This window comes from Impatiens glandulifera, chromosome 2 (assembly GCF_907164915.1).
Source record: "Impatiens glandulifera chromosome 2, dImpGla2.1, whole genome shotgun sequence".
Lineage (NCBI taxonomy): Eukaryota > Viridiplantae > Streptophyta > Magnoliopsida > Ericales > Balsaminaceae > Impatiens > Impatiens glandulifera.
In genome coordinates this window covers 22,987,844-23,015,293 of record NC_061863.1, presented here as the reverse complement: position 1 = coordinate 23,015,293, position 27,450 = coordinate 22,987,844, and the positions used below count along the sequence as shown (strand labels likewise).

The window sequence follows — 27,450 nt, the reverse complement described above, 5'->3', positions numbered from 1 at the left end:
TGTCTCGGGTTCTTGACGCACACTCGACCCGATATCTCTTATGTAATTGGCATAATGAGTTGATACATGGAGAAACCTATCACTCTACACCAACAAGTAGTAAAACACATTCTTCGTTACGTGAATGGAACAATGAGCTATGAGATTGAGTTAAGAAGAGGCCGAGAAGTTGAAGAACTCATTGGTTTTACTAACAGCGACCTAACCGGTGACACAAACGATAGAAAAAGCACCGAAGGGATGATGTTTTATCTCAACGGGAATTTGATCAACTGGAAATCTCAAAAGCAACAAATTGTGGCTTTATCTTCATGTGTCAAAGACTTTGGTTGAGAAATTTATTGAGCGAGGTGCTCAGATGCGAGCCGAGGCGGATAACTCTTTATGTCGACAATAAGTCTGCAATAGCATTAATGAAGAATCTAGTATTTCATGGACGCAACAAACACATCGAACTCGGTTCCACTTCGCCCGTGAATGTGTCGAGAACTGACATATCGTTGTAGAGTTCGTAGGCACCAGAGAGCAACGTGCAAACATTCTCACCAAGGCACTAACAAGTATTAATTATGACTTATTTAATTATTAATGAACTTGGGCCTGCATGTATAGTAATTTATGATTTTAGGCTAATTACTCTTTCATAAGGATTGTATGTAAAAGTTAATACACAACACTTAAGACTTTTCCTCTTTAACAAATATTATTGTCATTTTCTATTTTTCAGAGTTTCATTTCTTCATAAGTGTTCTTAGAAGATTCAATAATCAGAACCAACAATTAGGTATGGGAAGATGCTAAAGTGATAAGCATTCCATGGAGATGTTAGCAATGTAGAGGCAAACCAGGCCAAAATCTTTTCGTCGAGGACGACAAACATTTGATGTGGGAGATAATGTTACGTTCCCTGAATAGAATTTCACCCTACAATGTCCAATTAAGTAGTTAGGCTAGATATTGTTGTGGGTTCTATTTTTTGTTTTCTGTTCTATAATTTTGTTTTCATTTTGTTATTTTTGTTATTCACAAAACAAATTTTGGTTAATTCTCAAGTATCAGTAGTTATAACTAAATATTTTGATGAATTTAATGGTTATATATTCTAAACTCACTCTCCAATGGATATCAATGAAAAGTTTTGTAAATGTTTACTTACCTTCGCTCTTAATCTTGGACCGTTAGATACGAGTAATACTTTTTCTCGTATTTGTTTATTCTTCTCCTATAATCTTTGAATTCTTCTTCTTTCCGTTGCATTTAAAACATAAATTTTATTTTATTTTGTCTTTGAGATAAAAAACCAATAACTCTACTTAGTGATTTAAGTTATAACATAATGTCACAAATTTTTATTATTATTTTAATTTAATTTTCTATCAAAATTGTCTTCATACATGAAAAAACAAAAAATTAATAAAATTGCGATTTACTTAAGTTCTACAAATGGATATGAATAATAAAATTTATTACAAAATTAATTTATCTATATATTATTATTATTATATATGCAGTAATGTAGCATTAGTGAGCGATAGCAAGTAGTGAACCATCCAACAAATAATGTCGAAACAACACCGGTTTAACGAAGAACCGCCGCCGTCTGCCTCCGAAAAGATCGAGGGCAACGACGACCTCCTGAAGGAGATCCTGAGGCGCTTCCCGGCCAAATCCCTTCTCAGATCCAGCTGCGTATCCAAGAGATGGCTCTCCCTCATCTCCGATCCTCATTTTTCTCTTCTCTGGAGTAAACCTAAATCCCACACCGTCCCTGGTATGTTCCTCCGTAGGCTACCTCTCCCATCTAATACTCCAACCATTGATTACGTCCCTCTCAATCGCGATCAATACCACCATGAAAACCCACCAATCAATCCTCTTGATTCCGGCATAAAGTCTGTAGAGGAAGACGATATTGATGTTCTCCAATCCTGCAACGGATTGCTTCTCTGCTCAAGCTTTCGTCTTCGTCACCATTCCTGCAATTTCTATGTTTACAATCCAACAACTAACAAGTACAGAGCTCTCCCACGACCAATTGGGTTCGGGGAGAAAATCGTTCGCGGAGTTAGTATCGCGTTCGATCCTTCCAAATCGCACCACTACAAAGTCATCTGCGTTAGCTCTCACAGTAAATTACTGAAAGGAATCTCTTGGGTTCAAATTTATTCATCACAAACCCATACTTGGAGAGTATACGATGATATCCTTGTGGGGCCATTCGATGTTGATTTCGAAACTGGGGTTTTCTGGAATGGCTCGATTAATTGGATAAGCCGCGCATCCGAGACTTCACTCAGGTTTGACGTGGACTCAGAAAGTTCAAACATTTTGCCTATGCCTCCATTAACAGATGGTTTGAGAGTTCAGAGGAGATTTGCTTTCTTCAATGTCTGTTTGGGAGACTATTTGCATATTGGTCTGTTCACTTCAGCTGGGGCTCAGCTCGAAGTATTCACGATGGAGAGAGATTTCTCGAAATGGGTTCTCAAGTATCTCGTTAACCTTGAGGCTACAATAATGGAGTTGCATATGCCAGTTCCATTACCATTGGTTTATTGGAAATTTTTGGTATTGGGTTGCTTTTGGGATGAGACTGAAAAAGAGTCTTCTTGTTTGATGATATATATTCCAGGTAAAATTGGTTGTTATAACATTGAGGAGAAATGCTTGAAGAATGTCTGTGATTTGAATATAAGTAGTAATGAAGGTTGGATCATTTCTCCCACTTGCAAATGGGTTGCTGGTTATCCATACATAGAGAGTTTATGTTGTGTTTAATGATGTGTCATTTCATCAATATATTTAGACTAATTCATTTCGAGTTTGATTTCTTGTTCCTTGAACATGTTACATAACATCAATAGATGGATTCAATGGCCCTTGACTAAGTATTTGGGTATGAATATTAATAAGTAGAGTGAGTTAAACAAATTTAGTTTTAATTGAGTAATATAGTTGATCTATTTACTTATTCCTACTTGTTATTGTTGGAATTTCTTCTCATATGTTCATATAAATCTAGAAATTCCTTTATAAGTTTCTAGTTCTTAGAATATTCTTGATTATTATAAAACTTAAATGTGGAAGCATACGGTTACAATCCCCAAATAGAATATCACCCTCCAATGCCCAATTGAGAGCAGTTGGCCAATTGAGAGCTGAGAGCAGTTGGGTTAGATATTGTTGAGTTTCTTTTTTCTGTTATATAACTATTTTTTTATTTTGTTTATGTTATTCACAAAATTGATTTTGGTTAATTCTATAGTAACTGTTGTAAAATTGTAACTGAATATTTTGGGCACCGGTTGTAAACGCTGAACTTAGTCCCCAATGGGGGCATGAATGAAAAAAATTAGTGAAACTTCTTTATCTCAATTGTATTTTCTGATTTCGTCTTGGATTGCTAAGTATATACTAGCAGTATTTTTTTCACATCTTTGTTTCTTCTTCTCCTATAATCACATTTTTGTTTCTTCTTCTCCTATAATCACATTTTTGTTTCTTCTTCTTCTATAATCTTTGAATTTTTCTCCGCTGCACTTTGAACATAGTTTTTCCTTTGGTCTTTGAGATCAAGAACCAGTAACTCTACTTATAGGTTTAAGTCATAACACATCTTTGGTATTTATGTTGATATGAAGAAATTTTTTACTTATTTTACAAGTGGGACCGCTAGTATGCAGATAACGTTTACAAACTTGAATATACATAAGATTTCTTACCTAAGCAAAGAATCTAATGCATTTATTGAATCTCAATACTTCGTTTAGGCACTATGTTAGACTAAATTTGTCTATTTTAGTGATTGTAAATTTGTCTATTTTAGTGATTGTCGTGTTTTCGATTTACAATCTTGCATGTCAAATCAAGTACTTTATCTACATGGTTAATTTGTGACAATCCAATAATACCCTGAGATCGATATTGATGTATATGAATTTTAATACAAATGAAGTCTCACTGTAGGATATTTCATTTCAACAAATCTCGATTTGGTATAATATGCCCATATCATTTGTGGCAAGTAAAATTTCATCCCACATATAAACTCAAAAATATGTGTTTACTCCCCATGAATTTGTGATATACACAATCATTAATTAAATACAACTCAAAAAAACAAAAAAATTATTTTGTAAAATTTATAATATCGCCAATGAGACACTTGTTTAAGACAATAGATAGATATTTTAATTTGAAAACCATATTGATTGGGCCTTCTGACATAAAGTTTTCTAGTTGCATCGTATAAATCATTTCATCAATGTCGTAGAAACATTGTCTTTATATCCATATGATGCATCTCCATATTAAAATGTGCCACAAGTTTGTACTTCTACAATGTCTTGATTTTTTGAAACTTTTTGATCGATGACAAAACTATAATCCTACTAATTGTCTAAAACAATCAAAATATAAATCACATCTTCATTAACTTCATTAACCATGGGAGAAGTTAACACTTCCTTAAAGACAAAGTCGTTTAGTTTATTCATACCCCAAAGTCAATACTATTGAAGAATTTAGCTATACCTGTGTCAAAAATTGATATTGGTTTTGGATCATAATACTTATGGCCTCTCAATCAGAATAATAAATAAAATAGTTGTTTATAGTCTTGAGGTCAAATTTATTCTCATGTATTCTTATGTAGCTCATAAGGTCTTAATGAATTAAGCTAAGACTTTTGTATGATTAAAATATTTATTTCGCTCTTTTATTTCCTTAAATTTAAGCTAAGACTTTTGTATGACTAAAATATTTATTTCGCTCTTTTATTTCCTTAAATTAAAGAGAGATATAATGCATGATATAAGAGATAAAATCGAGGGTTTACAAAATGTCATAGAAGGATTCGAATTTCATTGAAAGAATGAAACCAAACTTCAAAGTGGGAAAACAACACTTCTTACATTCCTAGCAAGATTTCTTAAAACACGTTCTTCAATGCGCAATGACCAGTTGACCACTAATATCCTTCCAAAATCGATCTAAAAAAGATTAACAATATTTGTTTTAACTTCTGGTGGGGATTCTACAAGAAAAAATAAAAGACAATACTACAAAGCTTGGAGTTCATTATTTTAACGATTTAAAAAAACGAACTAACACAGCATCAACCTTTTGATAAACTGGTGGGTAAAATAATTCTTAATTTTGTTCCATCTTCTTTTAAACCTTCTTGAGTTTGACATCTTAGATACAAATACCTATATAATCCTAAATGTAGATTCGAAACTCATACTAGAGTTAGATGAGCCTCATCTAAGCAAGGTCACTCTAACGTTTGGAAAGATCTTTTGATACTAAGAACTCAATATTCTCAACTATTTTTGTTTCAAAATCAACGACGGCACATCCATTAATATATGTAATGACCCTTAGATTCCTTTTACAGATAACCCTTATCCTGTCCACATCCACATTCCCTTGGAAGGACAACTTTCTAAATTTCTCAACTACTTCTCAATCAAAGGGTTTGGTACCACTACAACAAAAAATGACTTTCGGCGACGCTTAAAAAGACTTCTGCCAACCTTTAAAAGCGTCGCCAAAAATATTACCGACACTTATTCTTGCGTCGCCAGAAGCAGGGTGGCGCAAGTTTTTACCACGCTTATTTAAGCGTCGGTACAAGCGTTGCCGAAAGGCGAAAGTTTTAACGACGCTTATTTAAGAGTTGGCAAAATTAAAAAACGTCGCTAAAATTCTATTTTATTTTAGATATTATTTTTTTATCTAAGGGTGAACCCATATTCCAGCACATTATAACCTTAAAAACACTTCAGAAACTAATGACCTCTCTCATATTTTATATACCAAAAACTTCTTCTTTTTCTCCGATGTGGGATAAATGTGATATTAGCACTTCAGAAACTAATAAACTCTCTCATATTTTACTTTTAATTTAATTAAATTTAAATAATAATTAAATAAAAGACATATATTAATAATATACTATAAAAAGTTTAAAAATTATGTTATATAAAAAATATTAATTAAATTTTAATGTTAACAAAATTTAAAGTCAAATTTAATTTTAAAAAATTTAAAAAATTAAAATGAAATATTTACAAAGTTTAAAAATAAAACATAAAAATTATTAAAATTTAGAATATTTAAATTATAAGGTTTTAACAAAGTTACAAAGTTGGTATATAAAAAAGATAAAGGTGGTGGTATAGATATAAAGGTTGGCAAAAAAAATTTTCTTTAAATTTTTACCCACGCTTAATATGGGTTGGCATATAAGGGTCGCTGAAAGTATGTTTTGTTGTAGTGTACTCTGACATCATCACCTCATTTTTCCCATTATCACTCTTAAAAATTATTCTCAATATTCAAATAGGTGGACCTGAAACCGGCGACCGATTTATTTAGAGAGCTTCTTCATATGGGTCTCTTAGTGAACATAATATTTACAAATCTATATGCAGAAACTCAAATCAATAGCAATGACCAACAATAAATTTGAAAATTTTCTGGAAGCATTAAGAAATTTTGTATTCCCATATCGAGAATTGTATTAGGTATCTTCCACTAATTGTTAAATCGTCTCTCTGGAATTTTCCCTCTCTACAAGGAAAACAAAGAAACATTATCACATGTTTTTCTACATTGTCCCTTTGCTCGAGATATGTAGTTTGAGTCCCCATGGAACATTCAATTTGAGCATTACAAGCTAGCTCAAGTAAATCTTCAATAACTTTGACCCTCTTTACTAGGTGTGGCAATTTAGTTAAATTTCAGGTTGGCGGGTTCGGGTTGACAGATTAACTTATTGAACAATTCTAACATGAACCTGACATGTTTAGTGATTCGGGAAAAAATCTCTAATCTGAACAGGTTAAACGATTTTAACATGAATCAGACATGTTTAGTAATTCGGGTAAAAATCTAAGACAAGCCCCATCTCAGACAGGACTTCCTTCGCAGATGAAGGAAACTCAGACAGTCCCTCGATCGGAAGATTGAAGAACTGAGCGAAAGATTCTTCTGTGAAACATACAATATCATTGAAGATTCTTGCCATGACGATTCTGTTGTCGTATAGTCCAGCATTTTTTAAATACTCACGGACCTCCGGTTCGTGAATGACGACATGAGCCTTGAGAAAATTTTCAAGGCCTGATGCTTAGAGAGATTCAAACATAGCTACCATCTCTGGAATCACCAGCGTGGAAACAAAATCAAAATATATTTGAAGTGTGGATGGCACAATAGAACCCATTTCGAAAGGAAAATGCAAGGATTTCTTGTAGAATACTAAGAGGCACACGAAGAACTCTTAGAGAGAGAAATGAGGATTCATAGAAAGGAGATACTCAACCCTTTGAATATGACCGTTTCATTTATAAAAGAATGCTGACGTATGATCATTAATGCAATGCTTATATGAACCATCAAAGATTAACAGATATATGTTCCCAAGGGACGCATCATTTAAGATAAGTAACATTTAAGACTATAATCATCAAAATTGTCATTTATGTCATGCGTGTAGATGAAAGTTATCATAACTTTTAGTCATTCTTTTAACGTTGAGAGACACATGTCTTGAAGTTATTGAAGAAATGACTATTTAATTTTGGCGGGAATAGTACATAGACAACTACCATAGTAGTGGACAACTGTCCCACTAACCTGAAGATGAGCAGTCTAAGTGCACACGTAGTTAGACGTCTAACTTACTTTTCACACTTAATGCCTCTAATCTGGATAGAAGTCTATTAGATGTCAGCGTCTAACCACGCTTGTCTTATAGACGACCAAAAGTCTATTAGACTTCGGACGTCTAATTACGCATCTACATCACGTGTTGGACGTGTGTCTGGTTAGACGTAAGTGTCTAACCATGCTAGTCTCACTAACGTCTAAACGTCTAATAGACTTCAACATCTAACCACGCAGGTTATCAACCAAGACATTTATCCAAACAGAAGCATAAACTGCCTAAGCAAATATGCGTCTAAGTAGATATGCTCCTTAGACTACTGATCCATTGACATATTGAGATCTCTGTCTACATGTCTATCCAGTTACATTTGAACAACATGTTCCCCTCAATGTATGCATGATTAGTTCAAATAAATCAGTCAAAATCAACAAGCCCTAAAATATTTCTAAAGTAAGAAAACTTAGTCTCGGGTAGTGGCTTCGTGAACACGTCTTCCACTTGTTGATCTGTGGGGACATATTTAAGGCGAATATGCTTTTAACTGACATGCTTTCGGATAAAATGATGTCTGATTTCGATGTGTTTTGTCTGAGAATGCAGAACTGGATTATAGGTGATGGCAATTCCACTTGTGTTGTCGCAGAAAATAGGAGATTCTTCTACTTCTATCCCATAGTCCCTTAGTTGTTATTGAATCCATAAGAACTGAGAACAACAACTTTCTACTACAAGATATTCGATTTCAGTTGTAGACGTGGCGACTGACGTCTGCTTCTTGCTGAACCAAGAGATCAAACAATCACCAAGAAACTGGCAAGTTCCACTGGTACTTTTTCGATCGATCTTGCAACCTGTATAATCTGTATCTGAGAAACTTTTTAGATTGAAACAGGAATCTTTCGGATAACACAATCCCACATTTTGAGTTCCCTTTAAATACTTCAAAATATGATTGATAGAAATAAAGTGAGATAGTTTAGGATTAGCCTGAAATCTTCCACAGACACCAATAGTAAACTGAATATCGGGTCGGCTAGCAGTAAGGTAGAGCAAAGAGTCGATGAGCCCTCTATAGGCAGTGATGTCAACGCTTTGTCCATCTTAATCTTTGTCTAACTTGATGGAAGAACTCATTGGAGTGGCTGCAGCCGAACAACTCTCCATTCCAAACTTCTTTAGCAATTCCTTAGTATATTTGTCTTGATTGATGAGGGTCCCTGTTTGAAGTTGACGAACTTGAAGACCAAGGAAGAAGGTTAATTCTCCCATCATGCTCATCTCAAATTTGTCTTGCATCAGCTTGGCAAATTTCTCACACAATTTGGGGTTAGTTGATCCAAATATGATATCATCAAATATACTTGAACAAGTAGAATATGAGAATCTTTAACGAATCTAAACAATATTTTGTCTACTGACCTAATAACGAAATCACGATCAAACAAAAACTTAGTCAAAGTGTCATACCAAACTCTTGGAGCTTGTTTCAAACCGTATAAAGCTTTGTCAAGTTTAAGAACATGATTTGGTAAAGTATGATATAGAAAACCAGGAGGTTGTTCAACATAAACATCTTCATTTAGTTTACCATTTAAAAATACACTTTTTACGTCCATTTGAAAAACTTTGAAATTTTTAAAAGATGCATAAGCTAGAAAGATTCTGATTGCTTCAAGTCTGGCACAAGTACAAATAACTAATCAAAGTCAATGCCTTTCTCTTGTCTATACCCTTGAGCAACCAATCGAGCTTTGTTTCTAACGACTAAGCCATCTTCACTAAGCTTATTTCGAAAAACCCATCTAGTTCCAATAACCGATTGATTAGTCGGACTTGGAGTTAAATGCCACACTTTATTTCTAACAAATTGGTTTAACTTCTCTTGAATGGTATTGATCCAATCTGGATCAAGCACAGCTTCACCAATTTTCTTAGGCTCAATTTGAGAAATAAAGGCGGAGTTAGCAATCTCATCAAAAATTGTTGTCTTGTCCTACAAGAAGAATTAGGATTACCAATTATCAATTCAGGTGGATGATCTCTGTTCCATCTGAAGTTTGATCTAAAAGGATTAGACGTCAGATTAGTTGACTCTGTGACGTCCGAACTTTCAACAACCTGTTGAACCGGAGTTTGGACATCTGGTTGATTCTCAAACGGATCAGCCACTTGATCAGACGGATAATCCCTTTGAACATGAGCTTCATCCTCACTATCAGATTCAAGACACGCCGTTTCTAATCTGTTAGCAAGGTCGATGAGATCAATAGAATTGTTTTCAACAGATTCATCACAAACAACTTGAAAGAATTCCTCAACAGTTTGTGTACGATTGTTGTATACTCTTAAAACTTTACTAACTGATGAGTAACTTAGCATGATTCCAGTATCTACTTTAGCATCAAAAGCGGTCAAATATTATTTCTCATTGTTATGAATAAAATACTTACACCCGAATACTCGAAAATAATAAACTGTAGGAATTCTTCCATAAAACAGTTCATAGGGTGTTTTGTCAAAGCGTTTGATAATTATTGACCAATTTTGTGTATAGCATGTTGTGTTTATGGCTTCTGCCCAATAATTCTAAGGAACACCTGAGTCGGCAAGCATCGGTCTCGATGCTTCCTTCAGTGTCCTGACTCTTCTCTCGGCAATACCATTTTGCTGTGGAGTTCTGGAACTAGACAACTCATGTCTAATAGAAGATTCCTCGAGATATGAAGTTAGACGTCTGTTGGTGAATTTGGTTCCCCGATCACTTCTAATACAAATAATGCTTAAAGATTTTTGGTTTTGAATTCTTCTAAGGAGTTTAATCAAATTCTCAACAGTATGATCCTTAGAAGGCAAAAATACAACCCATGTAAAGCGTGAAAAATCATCAATAATGACTAGGTTAATTCTCATTCCTCCCAAGCTCTTTACAAGAATTGAACCAAACAGATTCATATGTTAAAGTTCCACACACCTGTTGGATTGAGATTTCCCTTTACTTTTGAACGATGATTTTCTCTACTTACCTAACTAGCAAGCAGGACAAACCTTGTCTTTTATGAACCTTAAGTTTGGTAAGCCAAGAACCAAGTTATGCGAACACATGTTGTTAATGGTTTTAAAATTAAGATGATTCAATCTCTTATGCCACAACCAGTTTTGATCAGTTTTGGTAATCATGCATATGGGATTTGGTAATTCAGTTTTCCAGTTCATTTTGTAAGAATTTCCTACCCTACTTCCGGACAACAAAATATTACCCTATTGATCCTTAACCATGCATGCATGATTTTGAAAATCAACAGAAAATCCATTATCACATAATTGACTAATACTAATCAGATTATAACACAAGTTTTCAACAAGTAGTACGTTGTTGATGGTTAGATTACCATGGATAATCTTACCCTTATCCATGGTCTTACCCTTGCGGTTATCTCCGAAAGTGATCTTAGGACCTGAGCATTCTGTTATATCAGTTAGAAGCTATCTTTTTCTAGTCATGGGTCTAGAACATCCACTGTTCAGATACCAAACTGAATCCTCCAGGAAGTCAACCTACACAAAAATATATTTACAAACTTTTTGGTACCGATATTCACTTGGGTCCTTGATCCATCAGTCCCTTAGGAGTCCATATTTGAGTTATTCTGATGGACTTCCCTTTTTGTGTAGTAATAAGTGCGTATGATTTCGGCTTAGTAGACGTCTTTCTGCTAGCAGTTGTTCCCTTAACCTTAGAGGATGATTTTTGTTTAAAACTCCTTGACTTCTGTTAGGTTTTATTTTGCCAGACTTACTAGCTGCTTTCTTCTCAGGTTTTAGCTAGTTTACAGTTGGAGAATTATGAATAATTTCATCCTTTAAAGTTAGATCTTCATAACTTAAATTAGTTCCATTATCAGTTAAACTCCCTCTAACAAAGTTTATAGGCTTAAACTTGTCTGTTTCTAAGTTTAGCTTCTTACAGAACTTGTCTGAGTCATTGCTGTCATATCCTAAACTGGATTTGCATCCGACAGGCCTTAGCATAATAATTTGTTGTTTGACAGCCTCTCCAGACTTCGTCTAGGAGCTTACCGCATATGTCAAACGTTAGTTTTCAGAAAATAGAGTTCGAACTTTTTCTTTGAGATTCTCATTCTTAGATGAGAGCTCATCTACCTTATTTTCAAAGAGTTTTGGTTCAGAAACTTGAGATGAATAATAGTTATTAGATTCATATTTTAATTTCATTTCGTTAAATGAGTCTGATAACTTCTTGTACTCACTGACCATGTCATTGAGTGCAATAGTTAATTCATCTCTTATAAAACCCTTTGAGGAAGAGTCTAGTACCTTTGATTTGTCGTCTTCCATAAGGCATGTAACAACTTAATTATTGCTTTCTCTAGATGAGTCCTCTAAATTGCTATCGGCCCATTTGAACTTGCTTTCAACACTTATAAGAGCCTTCTGCTCAGTTAGGTTCTTCTTTGTTTGAACATTACAACCATAGATTTGGATGAGCTTCTCCCAGATTTCTTTAGCGGAGGAGCATGACTTGTCTTGCTGAACATATCCATGTTGAACGACTTGTATAAGATTTCTTTGGAAGCATAGTCTAAGTTGTTCATCAACTTTTCTTCCGTCTTCCATTCGCATCTTGGCTTTTCAATTTTTATAGGACCATTAGAGATGTCATACAACATGTTATAATTGAAAAATATTATTTAGATAGTTTATTTTGGTTTACATGAGAAATTCAGATATTTAAAGGACATTGAGTGTAATAAAAGATAAAGACTAATAACACTCAACATGTTGAGTGTAATAAAAGATAAAGACTAACAACACTCAACATGTTGAGTGTAAACAAAATAACATGTTGAGTGTAAACAAAATAACATGTTGAGTGCATGTAATTGCATAAACTTCCAAGAAAGATAGAGATAATTCTACATTCCCTCTCAAGTTGGGTTGTAGATGTTGAACGTGCCCAACTTGCCACATAGTTCCTCGAAATTTGGCTTGGGAAAGGCTTTGATGAGGATGTCAGCCACCTGATTGTGTGATGTAACGTAAAGGGGTACAATAAACCCTTTATTGACGTTCTTTGAAATAAAGTGATGATCAATTTCAATGTTTTCGTTTCTATCATGATGAACCAGATTCTTTGCAATACTGGTTGCAGCTTGGTTGTCACACATCATTTGAATAGATCCATCTGGAGGCAATCCTAACTCTTCAAGGATGCGGTGTATCCAAATTCCTTCACACATTCTGAGTGCAAGAGAACGATACTCAGTTTCGGCACTACTCCGAGCGACAACATATTGTTTCTTGCATCTCCATGTGACGAGGTTGCCACATACAAATGAACAATATCCAGATATGGATTTTCTATCGGTAATGTCCCCGGCCCAATCGACATCGGTGAACACACGAATTGACTTATGGTCTTTACTTGTAAATAAAAGGCCTTTTCCTAGAGAACCTTTTAGGTACCTTAAAATTCTAAAAACTACGTTCATATGATCTTCAGAGGGACAATTCATGAATTGGCTAACAACGGTCACTACGAAGCCAATGTCGGGACGACTGTGAGATAAGTACAGGAGTCAACCCACGAATCGTTGGTATCTACCTTTGCCAGTTAGAATATCATCGTTGTTATTTCCAAGTTTGTGGACTGAATCCATGGGGGTGTTGGCATGCTTACATCCAAGCATGTCGGTTTCCCTTAAAAGATCTATGATGTATTTCCTTTTAGATAAGGAGATCCCCTTCTTCGATCGGGGAAGTTCCATTCCTAAGAAAAACTTGAGGGGTGCGAGATCTTTGGTGTCAAAACAGCTACTAATGAACTGTTTCAAATTTTGAATCTCTTTTTCATCGTCATCGGTTATGATTATGTCATCAACGTAGACAATGAGGATTGTGATCTTTTTATTCGGATCAATCTTGACAAACATAGTGTGGTCGGCTTGGCATTGAGAGAAGTCATTCTCGATGATGGAGATTGAGAATTTTTCGAACCATGCCCTTGGTCATTGTTTGAGACCATATAGAGATTTATGGAGGCGACACACTTCGTTAAGTGAGGCAGTAATACCAGGAGGCACTTTCATGTATAATTCTTCTTCAAGGTCTCCATTTAGGAAGGCGTTTTTTACGTCGAGTTGGTGTAGTTCCTGTTAGAATATAATTATTAGAACTTATGAAAAATGTAATGATTAGATAAAACTAAGTTGAAATAAATATATATGTTAAACTGCTAAGTCATATCAAATATATTAATTGTTTTAAAGATAACTAGAATGTGTTGTAGTGCAGTGGTAAGCACTCTTGCCTGTCACACAGGTGAATAGGGATCGAATCTCACCGAAATTTCCATGTAGGCTCGGCAAATGATATCGGTTCGATAGCTTGACCGGTAGTCCGACTTCGGCTCTATGAAAGATCGGTCAATCGACACTTAATGCTCCTGAAGTGAAGATAGGTCAACCAACACTTAATGAAGCATGACCGGTTAATTAAATACTTCGGCATTAAATGAGGAGTGACTTCGGTTATTAAATGAGTTGCTCCGGTTATTAATGAGTTTTGGTCATAAATGAGCTCCGGTCAATTAAATGCCTTCAGATCTAGTTATTTAATGAACTGCAGTCAAAAGGAAGATTATCAACCAGATCGGCTAAACCAAATCGGCTAAATCCATCAACCAAACCAGCCAAACCGAAAATGCCCAACTTGATCTATCCTCTCTGTTAAACAGGATCGGATCAAACACATTTAAAGTTAAACCGGATTGGTTCAACCTCAGGCCCGGCTAGAGTTGCTAACCGATAATGTTCGACTGGCTCAACGCATTGAAGATCCTAAAGCCAACGGGAAGATTATTCAAAGTTATGAATAAGTCTGAAGATAACGTAATGAATATTTTTTGGGAATATGCAGAAGAAAATTCTGAGATAAGGCATTCGACAATTTAATGATTGCAGATTTTATCCAAGTTCGTAAGAAACCTTCACGGTGCAGGTGACCGCCTCATGCATGGCTGCCATGTGTACAAAAAGCAAAGCTACCTACTCTGACCGGTTCGACTACCTATGACCGATCAACTCAAAAGAGAGAAATATGACCGTTGTCATATTTCCATTATAAAAGGAGGAAACTGGAGAGCTGAAACGGAGCCAGACACTCTAGGACGTGCTATCAGATTACAAATGTTAGAAAATTAAGTAAGTTAATTTTAAACCGACCAACAATTACGAGTTTTGAATATTTATTCTAAATAGTCAAAAAGGGAGAAATTGTTAGAATATAATTGCTAGAACTCATGAAAAGTTTAATGAATAAATAAAACTAAGTTCAAATAAATATGTTAAACCGCTAAGTTATATCAAGTATATTAATTGGTTTAAATATAACAAGAAGTTGCTGTAGTGTAGTTGTAAACACTCTTGCCTGTCACATAGGTGACCAAGGATTGAACCTCACCGACTGCAAATATTATTTAAAGTTTTGCTATTTCAGGGAAGCTGAGCAAAATACCGAAATCTCCATGTAGGCAATATCGGCTCGGCAATGTATATAGGTTTGGTAGTTCGACTTCGGTTCGAAGTGAAGACCGGTCAACCGGTTCGGTCAAGAATTTCGGTCAACCGGTTCAGTCAAGAAGTTATGTCAAATGGCACTTATTGAAGCATGGCTTCAGTCATAAATGAGCTCAAAAAACCGGAACGCCTCAAATTCATGACCGATTAAGTTGTGAACCGAAAGTGTTCGGCTAGTTCATCGAAAAATCCTAACGAACATCTTCAACGGGCAGATTATTCAAAAGATATGAATATTTTGAAGATAACGTGCTAAGACAAAAAAAATATTTCTTGGGAATATGCAAAATAAAGGTCTGAAACCAGGCATGGGCTAGGATAATGATTACTGTTTATCCAAGATCTCAAGCAAATCTCTGAAACAGGCGGCCGACAAATGCATGTCTGCCATGTGTCCAAAATGGCAAAGCGTGCACGCCACCTAAACCTGACTGGTGCATGCATGTCTGCCATGTGTCCAAAATGGCAAAGCGTGCACGCCACCTGAACCTGACCGATGCATACATGTCTGCCATGTGTCCAAAATGGCAAAGCGTGCACGCCACCTGAACCTGACCGGCGCGACTTCAGATGACCAATCCAGCGGAGAGAGAAAATTATAATCGTTGTCATATTTTCCATATAAATAGAAGCTCATGGTGCCGAAGATATACACGCGTGAAAAATCACTACGAAACGCATACATACAACGAGCGCGAGCAAGAATCAATGAAAATTTTCATATAATCAAGCCCGAAGAACATCCTGAGTTGATATAGATAATCTGTTCTCAAAGTGAAATTGTTCTAAAAAGAAATCTGTGTATTTTACCAAGTATAAAAGTATTACATTGTTGTGTGAGTGGTGTAACCGACGAACAGTAAATAAGACTCGTTCGGATTGTGTATTGGGTTGTGTAATATTCTAGTTAGTGAATATCATTCTCACTGTTTGAGAAGAAGGGGTGACGTAGGAGTGTTTGCTCCGAACATCCATGAAAATTTGTGTCTCGTGTTCTTTACTTTCATATTCCGGCTCACTTACTTAAACCTAACCGAAACACCTAAATATCTCAACCGAACTAATTCATAATTTTCTTAAACGAACCGGTTTTCTCCTTAAACCAATATCTCCTAAATACCTTCCAAACCGAATCGCATAAGTTGCTTCAGATTGAAATGGACATTTCCACACTTGAACTCAGTTCAAGAGTCTGTGACAATCTGTGTAGTGTTAAGAGCGGTTCTAGTCTTTAACCGGATTAGTTCCAATTTGTGTTGTGTTGTAAGCGATTACCGATTAGCAGAACCACGATCCCCTATCGGCCATCCCGATCCTAACAAGTGGTATCAGAGAAAGGTTCTTAACACTCAAGCAACCAAAGAAGATGAGAAACATGACCCACATCGATAGGCCATTTATGCTAAATATTGAGGCATTTAACGGCTGGAAGGTTTGGATGTATTTACATCTGATCACGTTGGATTATGAAATGAGCACCATCCTAAAGGAAGGTCCGATAAAGATTGAAAAGGAGAAAGGTGAATGGACAACTGAAGATAGGAGAAGAAATAACCTAGACAACCATTGCATGAAACATATCTTCAAATCTCTAGACATAAACACTTTCGAGAAAGTCATGGAATGCAAAACGGGAAAAGAAGTGTGGAAAAAGTTGATCCAACTGTTTGAAGTTAGTGACCAAATAAAGGAGAACCAGAAAGAGAAGAAGGCTCTAATGGATGCTGAAAGAAGGGAAAATGGGCCGATAGTAATTTGGACGACTCATCATCCAGCGACATTGATGATAAAGTTGTAACCTACTTCACGGCTAAGAAAGAATCTGAGGTATTTGATCTCTCCTTTGATGATTTTACCCGAGATGATCTAATTGTTGCACTCAATGATATGGTCATTAAGTACAAAAAACTGTCAAAATCCCTTAATCAAACTATTTCAAAAAGTAAGTATGATAGTTCAAGTTGTTCATCTCAAATCAAAGAGGTTGATGTTTCAATAAGTGAGATCTCATCTGTGAATTAGAAGCTCAAGGAAGAAATTACAAGTTGCAATGGTATAACTTCAAAGGATGAGATGATTTATGTAAAGCCAACTTCAAGCTGGCTGAAACCTGAGAGAAGGGCAGCCAGTTTGTATGGCAAAGAAAAACTTGACCGAAAGTGAAAAGATGTGTACCGAAAATCATCTTTTAAAGTTAAATCATCAGCAGGTAGATATACTATACATACACACAACAGAAAATCCATCAAAATAATCAAAGTATGGATTCCCAAAGGATTAATAAGCCACAGACCCAAGGAAAAATGGGGACCATATTTTCTATTGTCTATAAATGCAAATAAATCAAGACAAAAGCTTGGAAGAGACAACATTGCATCCGGACAGCCGGCTACTGACGGACACATCACATGAAGGAAACAAGCATGAAGTGGCTAACATCCTAACAAAGCCACTTCTCGAGTCTAAGTTTTCTTCCCTTAAAAATACTTTAGGATTGTTAGATTACAATAATTCCTAAACCGATTTAAAAACCCGCCAAGTTTTGAATATTTATTCTAAATAATCAAAAAGGGAGAAATTGCTAAGTATACAAATTTTTTCATATAAAATTCTTCCTCAAATAAATTTCTTCTTAAACCAAACCGTTTTTCTAAAAACCTGTCAAATAAATACAACTTCTTTAAACCGGCCAACAATCACAAGTTTTGAATATTTATACTAAATAATCAAAAAGGGAGAAATTGTTAGAAAATTAAGTAAGTTAATTTTAAAACTGGCCAAACACTTCTTAAAACGATTTCAAACTGTCCAACACTAACAAGTTTTGAATATTTATTCTAAATAATCAAAAAGGGAGAAATTGTTAGAAAATTAAGTAAGTTAATTTTAAATCGGCCAACAATTACGAGTTTTGAATATTTATTCTAAATAATCAAAAAGAGAGAAAATGTTAGAATATAATTGTTAGAACTCATGAAAAGTTTAATGAATAAATAAAACTAAGTTCAAATAAATATGTTAAACCGCTAAGTTATATCAAGCATATTAATTGGTTTAAATATAACAAGAAGGTGCAGTATGTGAGAGTAAATGGATACTTGGGTCGGATGGTGGGTTGACCCGCCCATAAACTTAAAACGGTTAAAAATAAAATTAATAATGTTATAGGTATGGTTCGAACTTGCAACCTAACAAAATAAATACAACATTTTAACCAACTAGGATAATAACACTTTATATTTTAAATTCAACCCAAAATTTGATAAACGCGTGACAATTTAACAATATAAGTTCCACTTTTTAACTAACTAATCTATATATATATATATATATAACGATGCTTAATTTTTAAAGTGTCCGGATTGTCGGGTTGAGAGCTGTGGTTAATTTGAATATATGTGAGTAAATTGATACTTGGGTCGGATTGTGGGTTGACCCGCCCATACAAATTTTACCGTAATATTTTTTTCACGGTTTTTTATATTATTACTAGTGCAAATGCACGGGATACATGCTAGTTAAACTAATTTCATTAATTAAATGAAAATGATATTTGGGCAAATTAAATTTACACCAAATTCAAATGTGAATTAATGGTGAAATTTAATCCAAGACCAAATTCAAATGTGAATTAATGGTGAAATTTAATTCAAATAAATTCACCCCAAATTCAAATGTGAATTAAGGTGAAATGTAATCCAATTGAAATTCACACCAAATTCAATGTGAATTAAGGTGAAATTTAATCCAAATGAAAATTAATTTATTAATTATTATAATTAACATTAATGTCTTGATAAGACAATTAACAATTGTCGTTAAATTGTAACTACAAAATAATTATTCTTGTATAATTTGCAAGGATAATGAAAAAGAAAACAATGATAATCATTAGATATATGGATGATGGAATAGTGGTCGTTGGATTAAAAATTTGATTAATGATTTTAGGCTTTAATTTTCAACTATATATATCATTTACCTTGTATTCTTCTACACATATCATCTTATCATTTCTCACCCCTAGAATTCCAAAACTTTTCCTTATCTTTGTGAGTGTTTTTAAGTTTCTTGACTCAACCATTTATGTGTGAAACCCGGTGATTGTGATCAGGGTCGATCCTGGGGTAAGCCCGGCAAACCCTCGGGCTAGGGAAGCCCACTCCCCAAGGAAGCCTATCTATTAAAATAGTAATATATTTTATTAAATTTGATGTAATTTTAAACATAAAATATTGTAGCTTGGTGGTTGAAGATAGGGTTGCAAATGAGTCAAACCGGGCTCGAACCTCCTTAAGCTCGACTCGATTAATTATTTAGTAGCTCGAGTTCGAACGAGTTTATAAATTTGAGCTCGAGTTTGACTCGACTATTTATCTACAAGCTCGGCTCAAATCAAAAGCTTGAACTAAAATTAAATTTTCAAACTCGAATTTGAACTTCAATTCAAACCAAAATTTATTTTCAAAATGAAAATATCAAACTTTCATACTCATTCAACATTAAAAACATATTATTTTAAAATGAAAAATTAATTAAACCAAATCAATCTTTGATCATCAATAACAAATAACATAATATATCGATCTAACAAAGCCACATTACACATTTTAATTGGAGTCTATTGAGATAAACTAGTTGATAATCGACAAAAACATTACTATTAACATAATCATTAAACACCTATAAGGTCTCTAAGTCCTCTCAATACGAATACGTCTCGCAAGTTGAATATCTTTAGACATAGTAGTCACACGTTTGGCATAGATGGCGTAAAGATTAGTGTCTTCAAATAAACTAACTAAATAAGCCTGAACTGCCTCCTAGAGAGCAGCTATGGCGGAGCTCTGAAATCTCAAATCTGTATTGAAATCTTGTGCAATCTCACGAACAAATCTTTTGAATGGAAATTTACGGATCAAAAGCTTCATACTCTTTTTGGTACTTACGGATCTCTCTCAAAGCAACTATTCCTAGAGAAATTTGTGAGGCTTCTTCACACCTCCGGTAGCTGGAGAAGATTTTATAGCCGCCTTCATCGCTAGTTAAGTCCTCAACTCCTTGTCTTTAGTCAATTTCCTAGCGAAGTCTGTTTTGTGCACGTCATTTGAATAATGAGAGATAATATGGAAAAATGAAAAAACTTCGTGAATGAGTGAGAAATTGAGTAAATGAGAGATAGTATGAAGAAAAATGAAGAACTCTTGTGAATAAGTAAGAAAAATAGTGAATATGAAAAGTCATGTAGGATATGATGATTCATTAGAGAATTATGGTTTTTCTTTTTAACTTTTGGGCCATAAGATATAATAATGTGAATTGTGGGCCTACCATATGGACTATGAAAAGAAAGTGAAGAAAAAATATTTGTTTTAAATTTTATGTTTTAATATTAAAATAAATAAATAAAATATATTATATATTATTAGGCTCGAAAAAGCTCGACAAGTCATCAAGCCAATATTATATGAGCTCGACCTCGACTCGAATATTAAACGAGCCGGCTCGAGCTCGACTCGAACTCGGTCAAAGTCAAACTCAAGTTGAGTTTTGACCGAGCGGCTTGCGAGCAGCTCACGAGCAGCTTGACTCATTTGCAGCCCTTGTTGAAGATTTTTATTTGCTCATGGGTTTAAATTAGACTTAGGGCAAAAACAAAAATATCGATCTTTTTTCGACCGGAGGCTAGGGCAGCCCAAAACTCGGGATCAGCTCTTATTGTGATTCAGATACTTTTGTCTAGTTCAATTTTGTAGTAGTTTTATATGCTAAATCATTGCAAGTTCCATTGTACTTTGAAAAGCAGTCGTCGACGAAACTCTCCAACATAAACGAGAGACGGTGAAACTGTTTTAAAGAAATTATGATTTCATAGACCTCGTAGCAAACAATTAGACTTTTCTTTGTTTCATTAAATAATCTATTATATTTTTTTCTTCTATTATTATTATTATCTATATATATAATGATGCTTAATTTTTAAAGTGTCCGGATTGCCGGGTCGAGAGTTGTGGTTAATTTGGATATATGTGAGAGTAAATGGATACTTGGGTCGGATTGTGGGTTGACCCGCCCATAAAGTTAAAACGGTTAAAAATAAAATTAAAATGCTATAGGTATGGTTCAAACTTGCAACCTAACAAAACAAGTACAACCTTTTAACCAACTAGGCTAATAACACTTTATATTTTAAATTCAACCCAAAATTTGATAAACGCGTGACATTTTAACAATATAAGTTCAACTTTTTAACTAACTAATGTATATATATATATATAATGATGCTTAATTTTTAAAGTGTCCGGATTGCCGGGTCGAGAGCTGTGGTTAATTTGGATATATGTGAGAGTAAATGGATACTTGGGTCGGATTGTGGGTTGACCCGCCCATAAACTTAAAACGGTTAAAAATAAAATTAAAAATGCTATAGGTATGGTTCGAACTTGCAACCTAACAAAACAAGTACAACTTTTTAACTAACTAGGCTAATAACACTTTATATTTTAAATTCAACCTAAAATTTGATAAACGCGTGACATTTTAACAATATAAGTTCAACTTTTTAACTAACTAATCTATATATATATATAATGATGCTTAATTTTTAAAGTGTCCGGATTTCCGGGTCGAGAGCTGTGGTTAATTTGGATATATATGAGAGTAAATAGATACTTGGGTCGGATTGTGGGTTGACCCGTCCATAAAAATTTTACCGTAATATTTTTTTTACGGTTTTTTATATTATTACTCGTGCAAATGCACGTGTTATATGCTAGTTATTATTATTATTATTATTATTATTATTATTATTATTATGTTGCATTCATATATTATTTACGTCTAATTACAAAATAAGATTACTAATATTGTATATATCTCATCTCCATCTAATTATTTACTGTAATCCATCCCCAAAGGGTGTTTGTTTGTAGATATAAATAAGGTTGCCAGATTACTCAAAGTTTCAAAAATCTGATGAATATAATTTCAACTTAATAAAAGAATAATAAACCCTCTTTAACGAACGGTTGATATTTTACCGAAACTCCTATTAAGAATAGATATTAACTCCTGTTAAGAATAGATATTAAGAATGTACGTTAGATGATTAACAGACTTGGGATCATTTTTTAATGCTCATTAAACATGGTCTATATAAAAATAATCAAACTAATAGACCGTAGGTTAATTTAAATAACCAATGTGAACTAAAAAATGAAAAATAATTGTAATAATATAAAAAGGGAAAGTAATCATGAATGAAATTGATGATGGGAAAGGAAGTCATGATGGTAATAATGACTATGAAGAATAATGATGATTTATTTAATATAATAATAAATTTCAAAAGATAATGTTTATTCATATTGCTAATTATTTGATTACATTTTTGAACATACATGTGTTTGAATTTGACCGTACTCTAACATAGTTTTGAAATTCTACTTTATTCCAAATGTATTTTTTTAATTTTACCTATTAACTTAGTTTTCACACTTGATAATCTTGACGCATATTTACTTGAATTTACCTTTAGCCTATGTTTTAAAATTAAAAAAATAAGGTATAAAATAATATTTATTTTAAATGATCAAAAATTTAAAATAAAGACTTATATGTGATAGACACGTAAGAAATTACGTGAAAGCTCTTTCTCACGTGTAACTGTTAGGAACGGTATTGACTATAGAAACGGTGGTCTCACTATAGTTAACAGTTTTCAAACTACGATGCGATTTTAACACTTTTAGAAGTTAAATCTATTTCTATTTTTCACAAATTTTCACAAACTCTTCAAAGGATTCAAGTGCAGAACAATTTATTGGATTTGAAGCGTCAGGAAAACGAATTCAGTTAACAGAAAGTAAAGAACACATGGAGTTTTTTAGATGTTCGAGGATAAAACTTCTACGTCACCCCTTCTTCCTTAATAGAAGGATTATTCATTAGAAGACTTTGATTTACACAACAACTGCACAAACTCAGTCAAAAAACACAAAACTTAACACGCGCCTGTTTCTGAACTTCTAGCTAACTCTCTATTAAACATAACAATCTTAGTTCAACTTATAACACTGAAATTTCACACCGAAAAATGACAGTAGATTGATTACAGATGATTTACAATATAAGTACTTTGCTCTTAAGCTTTTGAATAATAAGGGCTCAGATAATCAGATAGCAAGAGCGAGTGTATCGCAAGTAATCAAGTGCGTAAAAATGATCAAGAGATTCGTCCGTTGTCCTTGGGTAGATATTTATAGTTGAGATGCACCAACGATCGAATCTTTTTCTTGGACACATGTCAGTAATCTGTTGGATGTACGCCTGGTGTACAAGCTGGTACAGTTGAGGATATGCGGTTGATCATGGACGTACCGGATTGTACTATAAAATATTCATGAGATCGTGGTGTACGGGGCAGTACAGAACGTGAGCTGGAATATTGATTACATGGCACTTAATATACGCGTGTTCAGCTGTCTGATCAGATGCCTCTTCAGACGACTGTTGAAGTTAGACGACGCTCCTTCTTTAGACCGCGTCTAAGAAGTTTAGACAACGTCTGACTAAGCTTCTTCATTAGACCACGTTCAAGAAGATCAGACGACGTCTGACTACGCTTCTTCTTTAGACCACGTCTAAGAAGTTCAGACGACGTCTGACCACGCTTCTTCTTTAGACCACGTCTAAGAAGATCAGACGACGTCTAACTACGCTTCTTCTTTAGACCCCGTCTAAGAAGATCAGGCGACGTCTGACTACACTTCTTCTTTAGACCGCGTCTAAAAAGATCATATGACGTCTGACTACGCTTCTTCTTTAGACCGCGTCTAAGAAGATCAAACGCTTCTTTTTTAGACCTCGTCTAAGAAGATCAGGCGACGTCTGACTACGTTTTTTTCTTTAGACCGCGTCTAAGAAGTTTAGACGACGACTGACTACACTTCTTCTTTAGACCATGTTTAAGAAGATTAGACGACGTCTATCTTGCTTCTCTTTTAATTAATTTTCTCTTTTGTTTATTCAACTTAATCTAACAGTAATCAAACATTGAACGAATAATAAAATCTTTAAAATGCATTTGAAAACTCAAAATATTTTTATTTCCTAATTTGACGAGTATTAATTAGGTAGCGACTCAAAACAAATTAAAACCAATCTAAATCGATATTTTAAATACATTCTAGATAAACCTACTATTTTGATTTCTCATCTCACTTGAGACTCGATAGGAAGGTAAGTTATGAGATACGATTATCTGAGTAACAATATATTTTTTTTTTTTGAGAATAATTGATTTTTGGCGTTACAATATTGATAATTATTATTTTTTAAATAAATTATATTTTAGTAATGAATTTAATAATTGATAATTAAAATTATTTAAAAATTGTAAACTAGTGTTTTTTTTAAAATAATAATAATAATAAAATTATCAAAAAATAATAATTATTTGACATAGAATATGTCCAAAAACAAGATACATAAATATCGTTTTTTCACTAAGATACATACATTTTCAAACTGAAATAATCAAAAGCCAATAGCAAAAAAATGTATATAAAACAAAAACTTAACATATTTATAACAGTCTAGGTTCATTTAAATGAAAATAAATATAAAAAATTAACTAGTTTAAGGGTTTATATTATTAAAATTATTCGGAACATTAAATATATTTATTAACCAATACTTTTCACGAATAATAGATATTTTACAATTAGTAAACATATAATTATGAAAAAGCGAGACATGATTACCGTTACTTCAAAGTTCAAACAATTACTAAACACATAATTATGAAAAAGCCAGACATGATTACCGTTACTTCCAAGTTCAAACCATTACTAAACACATAATTATGAAAAAGCCAGACCATGATTACCGTTACTTCCAAGTTCAAAAGCAGAAAATATGATAAGATTAAAAGATAAGCCAATTCATTCATTCACTTAGGAGCTGATCTAGGTTTCAGCTTAGTCTGCAAAGGCTTCTCCATAATAACTGTAAATTCTTGCTTCTCCGACATATCCACTTCATCCCCTTCAATGGCAATCCACTCAAAATTCCATACCAGATTCGCCAAGAAGTATTCCATATGAAGAAGAGCCAAACCCATTCCTGGACACATCCTTCTTCCAACTCCAAAAGGCATCATCTTTATCTCTTTACTCCCTGTTATATCAGTATCCACCAATTCGTACCCCTTTCCACCGTTGTCAATGATGAATCTCTCCGGCTTAAACTCCATCGGCTGCTCCCAAACCGCAGGATCTCTCCCAATCTCCGCCACCATAAAATTCACCCTCGCCTCCTTCGGCACCAAATACCCGTTAAGCTCAACATCCTCTGTTACCTTGTGTGGGAGAACGAAATGACCAGGAGGGTGAAGTCTAAGCCCTTCCAAAACCACCGCCTTCAGATAACTCATCCCCTGTAGATCTTTCTCGTTTATTTCTCTCTCAAAAGAGTTGAATTCCGGCGGACCCATTATGCCGGAGATTTCATCGTATAGCTTGGTTTGGATTGTTGGGTATTTGACGAGATTGGCCATAATCCATTGTAAAGCTGTCGATGCTGTGTCGGTTCCAGCGTTGAGAAATTCGTTGCATAATGCTACAATCTCTGAATCGTTCAATCTCCTCTTCTCGTCCTCCAGTAATTCAAGATCTATTAAGGTGTCAATGTACGCCACTGTTTCAGCTTCAGCTTCAGCTTCAGATTTAGTGCTCTGTTTTTGTTTCTTTGATTGGATGAATTCTCTCCGAGCTTTGATTAATGGGATGATCACATCTTCTTGTCTCTGTCGAATTTGGGTTAACTGCTGCCACCGTTTATGGAAAATAATTGAACCCAATTTAGGAAAGAAATTAATGACGTTAAATTTGGTGAAATTCATTATTAATTCCCTTTCGACTTCTTCAATTTCCTTGATTTTTTCTTCCTCCAACTTATCTCCAAAGCACATCAATACTAATAAGCAAAACATAGCGTATTGCAAATCTTTAATTACCGGCACCACCAAGTCGTCGGAAGAGTGGCGATTAAGGTGGATGAGGAGGTTGGTGAGAACCCATTTTCGAGCATGCGTATAAGATTTGACTCTTGAGGGATTGAGAATCTCGGAAGTTAAATTCCGGCGGAGGAGCCTCCATGTGGGACCATAGGATGAAGAGTTAATATTTTTCTGATTACTGCTAAATAATCGAGGGATTGGGAATATGTCAGGTCGGTCGGAGAAGATGGCACCTTTCTCGATCAGGGCTTGATGGGCGAGAGAGCGGTCGGCGATGAAGATCGACAGACTGGAACCAAATCGGAGAGCGAGTAATGGTCCATATTTGAGCTTGAGGTTTTTGATAATGGGTTCGAGTTGAAAGGACTTTCGAAGTAAGAGGAAGGTACCGATTATTGGAATGGAAGGGGGTCCTGGAGGTAGTTTCTTTGTTTTTTTCTTGGAAGAAACTGGATTAGAAGAGATGAAGACATCGGAGATGGATCTGATGAGAGCTGCGACGCAAAGTGTAACGACTATGATGAACCAGATTTCCATCACCCTGTTTCTCTCACTTCAAATAATAATATAATATTTTATAACATGTCGATGATTTATTTTATAGCCAAATTAGAACAAAATATGTGTGACACAACCTCATAAAATATTCCATAACAATGTGTTAGGACTTTTAATTATGGTCGAGTCTTTCAAGTTCTTTAATTCAAGAAACGGGTTCTTGATGATGGAATTCAACACTCTAGCGCAGCGGACATAGAATTAGAGGAGAATTCGAGGTTAGGGAGAGAAGAGCCGAAGGGGAGGAGAGAAATACCACTAGATCACACCTAGTGGTCCAAGAAGGGGGAGGAGGGCCGAGAAATAACTTAAACACCAAGTTCCAAAATATTCAATTCATAGCCCCAAAAAGTGGGGTGGGCATCACCATTTAAAGAGGCTGGTTTACCCAAGAGTATTCGGTTACAACAAACTTTCAAAATAACAGAATTCGGTTTCAAAATAAATAAGAGAGAAAGTAAACAAAACAGAATTATTCCATAAAAACATAAACTGGCCCATATGCACACTTGGGCCGAGAGACGGATGCATAAAATATTTTAGGACCGAGGTTTTTGATGAGCAGCACGTAGCATAATCCCCCCCTTTGAAGTTCGTCG

At 34.5% G+C, this 27,450-nt stretch overlaps 2 protein-coding genes across 2 annotated transcripts; one reads left to right on the top strand and one right to left on the bottom strand.

The window, feature by feature from the left end:
• The first annotated feature begins 1,525 nt into the window (after positions 1-1,525).
• On the top strand, positions 1,526-3,005 carry LOC124925703 (F-box protein At5g07610-like). Its single transcript, XM_047465775.1, has one exon. It carries the CDS (start codon positions 1,561-1,563, stop codon positions 2,776-2,778), a length of 1,218 nt encoding a protein of 405 aa, XP_047321731.1. The 5' UTR covers positions 1,526-1,560; the 3' UTR covers positions 2,779-3,005.
• Positions 3,006-25,063: 22,058 nt separating this feature from the next.
• LOC124925748 (cytochrome P450 89A2-like) lies at positions 25,064-26,857 on the bottom strand. Its single transcript, XM_047465828.1, has one exon. It carries the CDS (start codon positions 26,828-26,830, stop codon positions 25,226-25,228), a length of 1,605 nt encoding a protein of 534 aa, XP_047321784.1. The 5' UTR covers positions 26,831-26,857; the 3' UTR covers positions 25,064-25,225.
• Between the last annotated feature and the right edge of the window lie 593 nt (positions 26,858-27,450).

Bases quoted from the DNA above. Each gene is read 5' to 3' on its own strand.
- LOC124925748 (XM_047465828.1), bottom strand. From the start codon at position 26,830: ATGGAAATCTGGTTCATCATAGTCGTTACACTTTGCGTCGCAGCTCTC.
- LOC124925703 (XM_047465775.1), top strand. From the start codon at position 1,561: ATGTCGAAACAACACCGGTTTAACGAAGAACCGCCGCCGTCTGCCTCC.